Consider the following 15,000-nt stretch of genomic DNA (forward strand, 5'->3'; position numbering starts at 1 on the left):
TGTTTTTTTTTATTCTATTACCATTCATACTTCTATGATTATGTTTTAATTGGAAAGTTGTTTCAAAGGACTTATTTTATTTATAGGTTGATTTGTTAGGTCGATTAATTAATTGATTGATTGAGAGATCGATTATTTAGCTTATTGATTGGTTTGTTTGATTGATTGATTGATTGATTGAAAGGGCGATTGAGTTATTGATAATCATTCATTTGTTTTATTGAATCAAATTGGTTTCTAATTAAGAGTAAATTATAATTATTCTTTATTATTATTATTATTTTACGTTTTAAAATGTTTTTTTTCTAAATATTCAAACAACTGTTGCCACTAAAAATTCACCGATTTAGTTTGGAGATGATTGATTTTAATAATTACTGATATTATTTTGTGTGTGTGCGTGTGTGTGAAATGTATGCATGCATTAGTATTTTATATTTATGTATATCTATTTGAATTATTGAAAAAATTATGATTGCTATATTAAATGATTAATATTACTATGTACTTTTTTTTATAGCGCGTCATTTTAAACATGGCATTTAATTATTTAAACTACGTATAATAGTAATAACATTTCTCTGGTACATTTTTAATTGGACATTCTGAATAAAATTTGTAACTTTCCTGCGATTAATTAATTAGTTGATTGATTAATTAATTAATTGATTAATTAATTAAAATATATATATATCCTATAATAGTTGTGCAAAAACACGTTACTTAAGTTATTTTACCTAATAAATTATTTGAAGCATTGATCAGGGTTTTTGTTCTTTAATTATTTCTGACTTGAATATAAAAACTCGTGTGTATGTGCGAGTGTGAATGTATGTGTGTGTGCGTTTGATAGAGAAAATTATGTTGAGAAAATGGCGAAAGATGCATATTCTAAAATGAAAATCATCCTCACCAACATTAAAGTCAGAATATCAAAAAAATTAAAACTGTCAGGGTGTTACATTTTTCTTATCCTATCTTACGGCTGGGAAATTTCTAAAGAAATGGAAAAATATATTAATGCCGCTGAGATGTGGTTTTTGAGAAGAATTATAAAAATTAGTTGGACCCCTCATACTTCGAATGAGGATGTATTAAAACAGTCCGGTTATGAAAAGAGGAAACTACTACTGATAATCCGACGGGGGCAGTTAAAGTTTTTTAGTCACATCATGCGAAAGGAAAGAATGGAAAATCTAACAACTACTGGAAAGATTGCTGGGAGAAGAGATCACGGTCAACAATAAATAACATTCGTGAAGTCCTTGTGTCACTTGTTGAATATCATCACATTTCAACTCTTACAGTGTTAAAGATCAGGTTTTGTGAAAGTCGATGGTCGCCAATGTCCTGAAAGGATAAGGCACGAGAAATAAGATGAAGATTTATATTAAAGGGATTAAGTGATGATTAGGTGACCTAGATTTTGGGATATAAGATCTATTTGAGCTAGATTTGAGGTTTAAGATTATTATATTAATAATTATTTTTAAGATGATTTCTTTGTAGAAATAAAATTTCTGGAGCAGCCACAAAGGATAATATTATTTTGAAAAATTTAAACTTCATATATATATATATATATATATATATATATATATATATATATATATATATGAATGAGTGTGTGTGTGTATGTGTTTCAATGAATTCACATATGCATGTGTGTGTGTGTAAAGAAAAATAATTTACCAATAAATAGCACAAACAAATAAGATTCTAGATAATATAAGACGTATATGTATATAAATAAATAATTTTTTATTTACAATTTCATAAGAAAATGGAAATATTTTTAAAGATCTGAATCTTCGAATTTGGAAAGCAAGAAAAATTTCTTTGAATATGCGTGTGTATGTAAGTATCTATGTATGATGTAAGTATGTATGTATATATATATATATGTATGTATGTATATATGTATGTATGTATGTATATACGTATGTATGTATGTATGTAGGAATATGCAAATGTGCGTATGGTACGTAGGTATGAATATGTATGTAATTGCGTTATGCAAGTATGTGTGTTTATGGAAGTTTGTACATTAAGACTTACAACAGTCTTAATTTAATTAGAATTACACTGAAAAATGGAATGTTCATACATATATATTTAGAGAAAAAGAGAGAGAGAGAAAGAGAGAGAGAATATTTGAATCAGGATGGTATATCGTACAAATAAGTAAATAATTAATTGATTAATTAATCAATAAATTTACATACAATTCAATTAAGAATATAAAACAATTAAAAAAAATAGAACAAATGTATACCCAGCATCCATATAATTATTCTTAACCAAATATAGTTAATATTTATGCCAATATTTCGTTGGCATTTCATTGGTTAATTGATTTAGCCAATGAGAGGAAGAGTCACTTAAGCATCGGTGATGTCATCAGATTTTCGACCAATGGCGTCCGGATTCGCTAGTGGGTCGAGTTCGGCAAATAAATTAAACCACGCAGACATTTCCTGTTTGTTGTTCTGCATAGAAATTGAAATTTATAATTCTTTGTATTACTATAACATTTTCTTCAATATTCTCATCATCATCGTCGTCGTCATCAGCATCATCAACATCATTATCATCATCAACGTCATCTTCGTCATCATCGTCGTCGTCATCATCATCATTATCAACATCATCCTTATTATCATCACCTTTTTCTTGCTCATAATTGGAAGTTTTTGTGCAAAAGTAGAAGTAGCCGCAGAAGTTGCTGTCGTCATTGCTGCTGACGATGACGCAATGTTAAGCAACGTCGGACGGTTGCCAGCTGCTGGTATAGCTGCTTAATAATAATAATAATAATAATAATAATAACAATAATAAAAATAATAATAATAATGAGGTTAATTAATTAAATAAATAGCAAAGGAATGAGTGCATTTTTAAAGGCAAAAATGGCAATCAATACGGACAATAAAAGAAAGTTGAAATGACTAGTCATAAAATTACAAATCATCATCAATCAATCAATTAATCAATCAATTAATTAACCAATTAATCAATCAAGCAAGCAAACTAGCAAACAAACCAATCAATCTACATTCCAGCTAGCTGACCAATCAAACTTACATGGATTCAAATCCAACAGAGAAGACGGCATGAATTGCGACAAAGCAGCAGCTCCAGCCACGCCAGCCACACCACCGAGACCACCAACACCAGACATCAGCGAAGTCGACGACGACGACGACGACGCGCCAAGCAAAGGACCAACGTTACCGCCAAAGCCACCGCCGAATGTAGACGAGGAAGAAGATTTTTGGGGTGAAAGTGGCGTACCCCCGACTCCAAATACGGCGTTCCATTCTTTCGAGAAGTCATCATTTTCTGCCGGGGCGTTTAAAATTTCGTTGAGCAAGTTCATGTTGTCCTTGTGAAGGTCGCTGCCCCCGAGGTTACCACCACTGGTGACGCCACTGATGTCGATCGATTCCAAGTCGTCTGAGAAGAGATCCATGGAGTTTGAAGATGGCGATTTCAAGGCTAGATAGATAGAGTGTTTCAGTACGATGAAAATTAGTGGAAGCTGCTGAGTTCTCAAAAGAAACTTGTAAAAAATACTACTGCTAGCGACATTTATTACGACTAAGTGCTAAATAATAAGCATTCGCCAGTACTAATTACTAAATATCACCATAACAACAACACAACAATGGATACCAGAAGCCTACAAAACCTACAGAACATAACTAGCGTTCCACACACACAGACACACACAAACAGACACACGCAAACAGACACACCAATACACACAAACACACACAAAAAGGCACAAACTAACATTTTTCCTGCTGTTTGAGTTTGCGACTAGTGACGGATGATTGCTTGAGCATGCCAGTGAAGTTGAACTCCTCATCCTGCTTCCTCTTTATCTCCTCCAGGTCCACCTCATCGTCATCACCGAAGTCTATTATGGAGTCTGAATCAGCTGATGATGACGTCATATTAATGAGTGATGACGTCATAACGACGACGACGATGATGATAATAATAACAACAACAATAATAATAATAAAATGCAATAGCAACCATTTTTAGGCTTAGAAAGGTCTTCAAAGAGATTGTTGAGACTGTCTCTCTTGCCAGGTTGCGGTTGCGGTTGCTGCTGCGGTTGCACGTTGCTGCTGCTATCCTTGTGACTGCATGATGATAGTTTGAATGAATGAGTGAGTGAATGAATGAATGAATGAATGAATGAATGAATGAATGAATGAATGAATGAATGAATGTAGATGAATAGATAAATTCGTGAATTGATGGATAAAAAGAATGAACGAATCAATCAATAGCTGTAAGCTTTAAATCATTGTTACAAAATAAGGATTTTGAATGAATTAAATACGCCTGAATGAATGAACAAATGAATGGATAAATGAACAAATAAATTAATAAATAAATGAACGAACGAACGAATGCCCGAATGAATAACAATTTAGATTCAAAATATGAGTTAATAAGTCGCATAAATAAAAATATACTTTGCACTTTAAAAAAATAGAATAAAACTAATGAATGAATGAATGAATGAATGAAAAAAAAATGAATAAATGAAAGAATGAATGAAAAAAAAATAAATGAATGAAAGAAAGAATAAATGAATGAACGAATAAACGAAACTCAAACAAACAAAAACTTTCTAATACAGCATCTGTTGGAAAACTCAATGGAAGCCATATAACACCACTGATATATATAAATCGTATAATTAAAGTTAATAATAATAATAATAATAATAATATAATAATAACGATAATAATAAATTAACATTAACAACAAAAATAATAACATAAGAACAGCCAAAAATAACAAGATAGAGACAAACATTTGCCAAGAGGTTAATAAGCCCCGTGAGCTAGCTTCACTTCTGCCAATGTTAATGATAATAGATTCCCAACCATAATAATAACAATGATAATAATACCAATAATAATAATAACAATAATAATAGTGAGATTATCACCACTACCACCACCACCACCACCACCACCACCACCACCACCACCACCACTACCACCACCACCACCACCACCACCATCATCATCTTGTCGTTACCATCATCACAAGCTATTATTTTCTATCGCTGTGCATAACCTGAAGTTTTTACTCATTGGGTGAAGGAGATGATGATGATGAGGTTGTTGTTGTTGATGATGATGATGATGAGGTTGTTGTTGTTGATGATGATGATGATGAGGTTGTTGTTGTTGATGATGATGATGATGAGGTTGTTGTTGTTGATGATGAAAAACTCTATTTTCACCACCACCGAAACCATCGTCGCCACAATCATCCAGTAAATACGGTAACAGTGGAGCATCATTTTTATCACCATCGCTATAGTTATTATTATTATTATTGTTATTATCTTTAGCATCGTCATCGTTGTTGTTATTATCGTTGTTATTGATGACGTCACCGTCGTAGTTGTGGCCACTCTGGTTGTTGGCGACATCACTACAAAGACGTCGTTGCTGTGACGAAGTCTTGGACGAAGAACCAGAAAGTTGAGAGAAACTGCCCTCAATAGAGTCGAGATGTTTTGCTAATTGAAGTGGAACTGGAACAAGGGCGAAGCGCTTGGCAGCCGGACTAGGGCGGCCAACGTAAGTTAGATTATCGGTAATATCGATTACGTCACTCTTGTCGCTGTTATTAACGTTAGCGTTGTAACTGCCGCCGGCCTCGTCGTCAGCAACAGTTGTGAAGTTTAGATCTAACAGTAATTGATCTATAGTGTCATGCTTATAACTGTCATTATTATCGTCAATATTTTTATCACCATCACTGGTATCACCTCTGTGATCAGCGTGGTTCTCAGCCGGCCTACCATCATCATCATCATCATGTCTGCGTTTTTTCCCAGCTGAGCTACCACCACCACCATCATCATCATCATCATCATTACCACCATCATCATTTATGACGTCAACAACGTCACCGGATTTATAATCGTTTCTTCTTCCTCTGCCACGTCCCTTTTTATCATCATCATCATCACCACCATCATTGTTGTAATCGCTGATGACGATGATGATGATGACGGATAGATGGAGTGAAAGTGAAAAAGTTGCATATAGTAATAAATAAGAGAAGTTATATATATATATATATATATATATATATATATATATATATATATATAATATGTGCATATAATCATATAGCTCTACACACACACATACACTCGCACGCACCACACAAACACATATACATAAACACACGTACGTAAGGACGTGTGTACAAAATTATACATAACAAAATGTGAAAAACAATCACATACAAAGCATTGACATTAATAACATGAATCACATGGAATGAACGAATGAATGAAAAAAAAAACAAATAATTAAAATGAATAAATTGCTTAATAAAATAAACATATGAAATAAATCAAACAGAAAATGAAACAATCAAGGGTAACAATTACAAATTAAATGAAAAAAAAAAATAACTAAATGAAAACAAAGACAGATGAATGATAGATCAGAAAGAGAAGCGGAACCTAGCATGATCGTTGTCGTCGTCGTCGTCATCCTTATGGCCACTGAGGCCACCGGTTATCTCTGCGAGTTTCTTACTCGGGTCACCTAGCTCCTACGTTGTCAATTTGCACAATTTAATTTTTTTTTCATCTTAATTGTTAATTAATTAATTAACCAGGTGTAATAAATCATTAAATAATAATTCATCCAAACACAACAACAGTAACAACAACAACAACAACCAGCTCACAACATCAATCACAAAATGACCAAACTAAGAAGAAAAAACACGGCACCAGACCAGACTTGTTAAAACAACCTTGACTTACATTTAACGTCACCAACCTTGACCTACATTAAACAACAACAAAAACAGAAGATAAAGAACTGAAAAAAAAAGGGAAAACCGAAATCTTCTAGCATCAACCTTAAGCATGTTAAACTCGTAATATTGGTAGCCCTTGAAACTCTCAGCCACGGCCGTCATCCTGACTGACGTCTTCTCCCAGAAGTGCAGAAGAGTTGACTGATACTTTGCCAGGACCTGGCTGAACATGTTGCAACGAGAGGCAGCCAGTAGATCAACCTTCTGCATGACATCCAGTTTCAGTTTGTCGAACTTGGATTTCGTTTTCTTGACCTGAGCCTGGCGAATGCGTGTGTGTGTGTGTGTATGTGTGTGTGTGTGTGTGTTTGTATGTGTATGTGCCTTGGGATCATGACATTGTTTTTAGTTTTGTTGTTTGATTAATAATGTTAATGTTATCATAGGTCAATCAATGTTGATAGCAAATCCACAAACACCCAAACCCACACACAAACAAACACACACACAAACAAAACAAACACGCATACACACGTACTAACACACACCTGCACGGCTCTGAACTTCTGTAGTTGCTTAGTTGTATCAGGGTCCAGTTCATTGGAGACATCCTTCATCCAGAGAAGAGTGCCCCGGTACTCGGTCCTGGCAGCTTCCATCCGGTTTATTGTGATCATCGTATCTGTTATGGCTCGGTGTCGAAACGTTTCCACTTCCTGGTAGAGTCGTACCAGCGGTGCTCGAAGCTGTAACCTAAATTAAGCGAAGACATTAGTAATCGTGTCGATAATGTTCTTTGGTTTTGCTGTTTGATAATGTGAATGTTATAATTCATCTGTGTTAGTATTAATAATGATGGTAGGTAGTACTACTACTAAAAATGAAATTACTGATTGTGAAATTTGTGAATCACTTGTAATATTGAAAATGGTTACTGAAATTAGTGAATTAGTAAGTATGACAGACATCTGCTGAGAGGAGAAACTCTGAGCCTTGCCAACGGCTGCCATCATTTTTCCCGCCCTCGTCTTGTCGTGCTGACTTTCGGTTTTCAATAATCTGCCCATAGCATTTTCTTCCCTAGAGAGTACTAATAGTAAAGATAAAGATGGCAACGATGAAGATGATGATGGCGATGAAGATGATGATGATGAAGATGATGATAGTGATAAAGAAGATGATGATGAAGATGGTGATGATGAAAGAAGATGTACATATATCTCACCACATATTCTTTCTTGGTATTTTTCAATCACTCTTAATAGATCAGTGGATGACTTCTGGATTGCTTTAAAGACCTTTCAAGGTAAGTGTATTGATAAAAAAAAAGAATTAACAAATAAATAAATATATATGCATATTAATTAGCTTTATAAATTTAACAAATTTTAATAGCATTTAAGTAAAAATTGAAATTAAATATTATTTCAATTCAATTCAATTTAAAATGTATTTAAAAAAACATAAAATGCTATAAATTGGTGGGTCAAAAATTATTCAACCATTCAAAATTTCTTTTTCCCCAAAGCTAACCCACTGCCCAACCAACTAGCCAACTGACCAACCAACTGACAAACCAACAGACCAACCAACTGACAAACCTCCAACTTAGCATCCAGTTCTGAATCAGATGCAACAATGTGTTCATCTTCTTTTTTGCCTAATTTCTTCATAACAACTTGTTTGGTGGTCCAGTACGTTTCCTTCATTTTGTATATAGTGGACTGGTCATTTGACATTGGTAGGTGGCGGTCATACGAATCGCCGTAATAACCCCGAGATGATCTAGGTTAGGTTGGGTTGGCATTTTGAAGTTTTACTTTCTACTAGACTATATATTAAATTATACTAGAGTAAAATTATTTAAAAATATTTGTAAGTTTATTTAATTATTAATAATTGAATTAAAAAATTACTAACGACATGCTGTTCGATTTTCAACAGTTGCAAATTGAAACAGACGGCAAGAGGACAGACGAATAGGACGTCAATCAAAATTCCGGTGTAAATGTCACTAACTTTATTAAACAAATAAAATAACTAAATAAGCAATTCAATTCAATTCCAACTCAGAAATTGATCAGGCAAGCAAGTGGACATCAATATGGTCTTTAAAAATTTTATTTCAAGTTTATGACATGCAAAAATAAATTTTTCAAAAATATTTCAGAAAATATGAACTGTATTTCCTCGCATTAAAAAGTATAAAATGATGCATTTTGTAAATAAAAATAATTAGTAAAAGCCAAACAAAATCAATATTTCGTAAATAAACACAGCCAATTTAACAATTTCCGTTTTAATTTAATAAAATTTATTTTAAAATATTTTTTTATAACATAAAATTTGTAAAACAATAAGCTGCCTGAATGCTTTTAGAAATATTTATTCATTAAAGTTAAAATGGCACGAAATATTATAAACTATTAAGCTAGATTAGCTTTTAAACTTATTAAATTGTTTTCGTTTCGCTGCTCGTCACTTCCTTTTGACACGTTAAATTCTCATTTCGTCACGATGGTTCGAATTTTCGATTAATGTTTAGATAAACTTGCAGTCTATTTGTCATGTTTCATCAAAAATTGATCATTCATTGATTTTTTTACATCCAATAATTGTTTTTTTTTTATTACTATTATATTTAAATTTAAGGGATTTAAGGATATTTTTAATTTTCCAGCCTACGTCTCCAAGCGCAACATCTGTCGGAGCTGGAAAAAGCAGTGGGGCCGCTGCCGGGAAATCAGCCCCCAGAGCAGGAGCCGGAACAGTCAGACAAAGGTATTTTTAGCTTAGAACGTGGCTGTCTATACTTGGTTTTGGTTCAATAACTTATTTTACTTTTTATGACAAAAATCATTTACAAATTTTTAATATAATTTTAAATTTTTAAATAATTAGCACAAAATTGATAAATAAATCTAAATAACCCTTGCCAGATTTGTTTTGAAATGATGAATAATCTTGGCTAATAGAATCAAGGCCAAATATAATGATTATTTAAATTTTAAAGTAAAAAATTAGTAATGAAATACTTTGTTTTAATTTAAATTAATTATTAAAACATGATTAAAACATAAAAGTAAATTCATTTTTAAAAAATAACCATTGACAGAAAAGTTCCAGCCTCAACAGTGGGATCTAAAAAGTCATCAGGTGGTGCTGGTGGGGCAGGGATGTGGAGATTCTACACTGAAGATTCTCCTGGAATTAAAGTGTTAGTGCACTGAACTTTGAACTTTTTTTTACTTTTTAATTTTAAGTGTTTTTTTAATTAATGTCCAAGTGCATGTACACTTTTAGTGTATGTTCTTTTTTATACGAATATGCATTTATGTATTAATTTTGTTTATTAATTTATTATTTTGTTTCTTGTTCAGGGGTCCAGTTCCGGTTTTAGTGATGTCCCTTCTATTCATTGCCTCAGTTTTTATGCTGCATATTTGGGGAAAATATACTAGAGGCTAAGACTCATTGTTTGTTTGATTTTTTTTAATCGACTAGTTTGGATGGTTGATTGAGTGATTAAATTAGATGATTGATTGGTATTTTATTCATGTTTGATTGTAAAAAATGATTGACTGAATGTAATATAGGTGATATAACAGTATATTTATATATATATGTATATATGTGTGTGTGTGTGTGTGTGTGTATGTATCTATTTATTCAGATATGTGTATATTTAACTGAATAATATACATTTCCATTGCAATTGTTTATTTGTGTTCATGATATAATATTTGTTATTTTGTTTAAGCTATTTGTTTAAATAATAAATAAATAAAATAATAAAGTAAATAATTAAGTGTTAATTTTAACGAATGAATATTTAAATAAATATATGGATGATTGATTGAATGAATTGTATTATTCTATTTTCATTATCATGAATTATCTAACTTTATGTTACGCTATAAATAGCTTGACACGAGGCCCATTTAACGTTAATAATATATAACGATGATGGTGATAAATGTGTAATTGTAACAACAATGATATAGCGATTACGATGTTGATTTATAGCGGTAAGGACGTTGCAATGTTAAGCAATGATTCCAGAAATGAGAATTTAGTCCAAGTGGTCGTCTTTTTGGGTGAATTGTTTGCATTCTGTTTTATTCTAAATTTTTTCTAAAACAATTTATGTCGGCTGTTTTTTGGTCTGTCGGTTAATTCAATGAATATGCCTAAACCGCCAATAAAAGTAAAAAGTCCAAACTAAGTTTTGGAAATTTTTGGTACATTTCAGCTGGTATCGTAGCTGCATTGTTTTTATTTGCCGTCATGGTTGGATTCATTGTGAAGAAAAAAATTAAAAGATCCAGAGGAAGATGAACAGAAAAAAAAGAAGAAGAGAAAGAAAAAAATGAAAAAAATGAAGAAGATGCCCAATCAGAAGCCGACACAGAAGATTAGGAGTCATCGTCAATCAGGAAACGCTTTGCAAAACTGTTTTGATAATTAAATAAAACTGAATACTTATTCAGTGAAAGAGAATTAAACGAACATACTTAATGGAAATTATTTATTTTGTTAAACAACTTTTGGTTAATTTTTTCTACCATATGGCGAAGATTTATCTATCAAATATTTATGAATAAAAAACTAACTGATGAACTTTTTAAAAAATAATTTAGTTTGGTGTGCGATTAATAATTATACAAATTGATGGTAACGAGCAGCTAAGAACGCCCAAATCGCCGTCAGTGCACGACAAATTTATTTATTTATTTTTAGAATTTAGATAATAATTATCTTTTTATTTTTAGAGTTTGAACGATTTTCACAAAACTGCAGTTAGAAAAGTTTAAAAGGCGAGCAACAAATTAGTCAACGCCGATAATTTCAAAATCTTAAAATAATCGTACATCAACATCATTTATTGTTATGGTGTCACAATGCGTAAGATAAATGAAAACATAGCTCAAAATAAACATTCCTGCGTTCAAAATAAATTTTTTCTACCGTCGTAATTTCAGTTGCCTGTCTGACGACTCATATGCATCTACAAATCTTTATTTAGTTCGTTCGCATCTAGAATTTGCTGTTCAAGTTTGGAATCTATAGGAAAGGCTTGATCAATGATTTAGAGAGAGTTTAAAGAAGAGCTACAAAATTTCCTCAGTCTTGCCAGAATCTAGATTACCACTCAAGATTAGTAAAACTAAATCCACCTTCTCTTGAATATCGCAGACTCAGAGGTGACTTAATCCTTGTTTATAAAATATTGCATAATCTGGTAGACCCAGCAATTTGTCCTCAGTTAAGCCGACGAGCTGAAATCAACTTCAGAGGTCATCATCTCAGCTTGTGTACTCGATTGGCAAAAAAGACTGCAGAAAATACTTTTTCTCTAACCGTGTTCTAGCCCCATGGAATGCAATGCCTAGCGACGTTGTTGATGCTCCATCTCTAAAAATATTTAAAATTAGGCTTGATAATTTTTTTAATGTCAAAAGATTCTTAACATCACAATGAAATAAATTTGTTCTCGTCTGCTGATTTCATGTATTTGCTATCAATAACTTGCGTATTATTATTATTATTATTTATTTCTATAAACCTGTCCTCAGTAGCCCATGCAGCAATCGACTTGAAAGAATCTTACATAGGATGCTATCGAAGCATCAGCTCAACGAAGACAGTTGCATCAGTTGGCTCAGTGGATGAATGTTCACAGGAGTGCACAGATGAAAGTAACAATATGATCGCTTTGAAGAGTGGGAAAGAATGCAACTGTATTGGAAGGTTAGATTCAGCAGTGGCTTCATCCCAGTGTGATGTTCCTTGCGACAATAAAGATGCTTGTGGTGGAAGGGATTCATATTCCGTTTATAAAAGCAAGCCACGAAAGACGCACGATATCTATTTAAGCGTGAATGATCGTCAACCGGAGAATATCATGATGATCTTACCAGCTTCTTTCACTCTCGAGATGTGCGCACATTTTTGCTTTGAAACGAATCATACATTCTTTCAAACAATCAAAAGTGGTAGGTGTAGTTGTTTCCAAGAGCATCAACCAACTCTAGGTTACGTGCAAGAACAGATATGTGAAAAAAGCAAACATGATCTGAACGAAGTTTGCGAGTGTTATTATAAAAAAACCACCAAGCCATAAGTTCATAAACTTTGTTTAAATTTCTATTTAGAGCGGCAGTGAAAGGAACTCTTGCTGTAACCGAGTACAAAGAGAAATCACGCCTATTACATTGCATGCAACGTGTCCCATGTGTTGATTCATTGATTACACACAAATTTTGTAATTGAAAAATTACGAGATATAAAAATTTCACAAATTTGTAAATTATGCCGAGATTAAAATATTTTAAAATTTTCGGATATAAATCAAATATCGACTGATGCAAAATAATAAGTCAACAGCATTTAGTTGTCTCACTATGGCTAGGTAGTTGTTGTGGAAGAAAATTAGGAACATTGAGCTTTGAGTTTTGTAAGCTTTCAATTATTATGTTTATGTCAAAATCATCTGTGGCTTGGACAACTATTCCAACACTAGGACGCAAAGTGGCCGTCCAAATTTTAGTGAGGAGTTTTAATTTTTCACAATTTTTAGCCACTACTTCCTCATTGTTTACATGCGTGCTATGTTCGTCTAAAAATTTTATGTAATTTTTTCTTGATTCACTTTTAAGCATGACGCCATTTAATAAGTTTGAGTCAAAATATCTTTTTATATTGTAAATAAATGCTAAATTGCTACTTTTATTATGTTTCAAATGAAAGATTTTAGCACAGTTTAAATCATAAAAAATTGAAATACTCATTGAAATAATATAAAAACATTGAATTGAAACATAAAATTATCAGCTCTGATAAAAAATTTAAATAACGTATTCATACAATCAAATAAACGCACAGTTATCGTACCTATACGACGTACATACATACACAAACAAACACACACACATAAGAACGCACACACACATACACACACACATCGTTACAAATGAATCATCCTGAAAAAGTAACCGAAGAATTTCTCATCTGCAAAAAATGCTGTCAAAATCGTTCGTTGAAATCGCCGACGACGCTGCTTTCATGTGGCCACGTCATCTGCCTGACGTGCGCCACTGATTGCAACATGAAGGACAAGCAGGACTGCTACCAAATTTTGTGTCCAATTTGTTGCCTGCCCACTGTCCTTCCACTCAGGGGGCCTACCCAACTACCAAGAAGTTTGTACAAGGAGAAGCAGATGGACCATCTTTTGAGGAGAAATAATGCGGCACTGGGCAGGCAGCATGCTCTCTACTGCATTGAGAAGTTTTGTCTTGATCCTGAAACTTTCTACGCCCAGTTGTAAATCAAACATTTGGTTTCGGATTTGGTTTGTTTTGTGAATTCGAGTGGAAAATTAACATTTGTTAATGTTTAACTTCAACCTCTTGAAATGCATTTATCTGTTAGATAATAATCTTTGAGTCATTTTTAACAGTTTTAAAACTGTCGATGATAATAACTCTACTTAAAGATTTGATATTTAGCTAACTAAATAAATTAACATTCAACTTAAGTAAGTATATAAAATAGACATACCAACATAAATATTGACCGAAAAAACACTGCAAATAAAACTAAATGATGCCTTTAGTCTGACAGTCTCCTCACTTAGACTGACACCCCACGGTTCCGTGTGCCAAGAAATCGTTAAAAAGTGCGTTTTCTAAAACACCTTTGCAAACAATAATAATAAAAACTAAACACTACAACCATACACAGCGTACAGATACACACACACCTTACTACCTGACTCATTTGTTCGTTTTTGTCTTCCAACTTTTATACTTCTCTTCTCTAGCCGATTGGCGCCACGAGTTGAGTGTATTGATTGTATGTAAGTGAGGTTTGAGATGAGCTAACCGTTATAGGTAAACGTGGACTTGAGCGTTAATTTACAATGTAAATGTTGGTTTTCAGGCAATAGCATTAATTATACAGAAAACATAATTTGCATTTTTTTCGAACTCCTCTACAGCTGGCGCTTCAAATTTTTTCATATGCAAAAGAACTTTAGAAAACAAATAATAATAAAAAAAGAAAAAACCAAAAAATAAAAGCAATAAAAATAGAAATGCCATCCGTGGTGCCTCTGCAGTCAGTTAAGCCGCGAAAATGTGAGAATATGAGTGACACAGTGGGAAGGAAACACAA

The 15,000-nt window shown here is 32.8% G+C and overlaps 3 protein-coding genes across 3 annotated transcripts; 2 read left to right on the plus strand and 1 right to left on the minus strand.

The window, feature by feature from the left end:
• Nucleotides 1–6,834: 6,834 nt before the first annotated feature.
• On the minus strand, nt 6,835–8,579 carry HELRODRAFT_66284 (hypothetical protein; the record flags this gene model as incomplete). The annotated part of the gene is made up of 5 exons (XM_009021637.1): nt 6,835–7,143; nt 7,371–7,575; nt 7,789–7,912; nt 8,048–8,120; nt 8,424–8,579. Coding segments are annotated over 5 exons (867 nt in total), but the record flags the coding sequence as incomplete, so codon positions are not given.
• A 737-nt stretch (nt 8,580–9,316) lies between these two features.
• Nucleotides 9,317–11,335, plus strand: HELRODRAFT_184994 (hypothetical protein). The gene is made up of 5 exons (XM_009021638.1): nt 9,317–9,342; nt 9,503–9,603; nt 9,938–10,039; nt 10,203–10,307; nt 10,391–11,335. The coding sequence occupies exons 1-4, from the start codon at nt 9,340–9,342 to the stop codon at nt 10,288–10,290; spliced, it is 294 nt and encodes a 97-aa protein (XP_009019886.1). The 5' UTR covers nt 9,317–9,339; the 3' UTR covers nt 10,291–10,307; nt 10,391–11,335.
• Nucleotides 11,336–13,795: 2,460 nt separating this feature from the next.
• HELRODRAFT_161752 (hypothetical protein) lies at nt 13,796–14,152 on the plus strand (the record flags this gene model as incomplete). Its single annotated transcript, XM_009021639.1, has 1 exon — nt 13,796–14,152. The coding sequence occupies one exon, from the start codon at nt 13,796–13,798 to the stop codon at nt 14,150–14,152; it is 357 nt and encodes a 118-aa protein (XP_009019887.1).
• Nucleotides 14,153–15,000: the final 848 nt, after the last annotated feature.

Source organism: Helobdella robusta (assembly GCF_000326865.2).
Source record: "Helobdella robusta unplaced genomic scaffold HELROscaffold_3, whole genome shotgun sequence".
Lineage (NCBI taxonomy): Eukaryota > Metazoa > Annelida > Clitellata > Rhynchobdellida > Glossiphoniidae > Helobdella > Helobdella robusta.

What these genes read in the sequence shown, in the direction of transcription:
- HELRODRAFT_184994 (XM_009021638.1), top strand. An exon ending in GCCGGAACAGTCAGACAAAG is followed by an intron (nt 9,604 to 9,937) that starts GTATTTTTAGCT and finishes AACCATTGACAG; the next exon opens with AAAAGTTCCAGCCTCAACAG. An exon ending in GATTCTCCTGGAATTAAAGT is followed by an intron (nt 10,040 to 10,202) that starts GTTAGTGCACTG and finishes TTTCTTGTTCAG; the next exon opens with GGGTCCAGTTCCGGTTTTAG.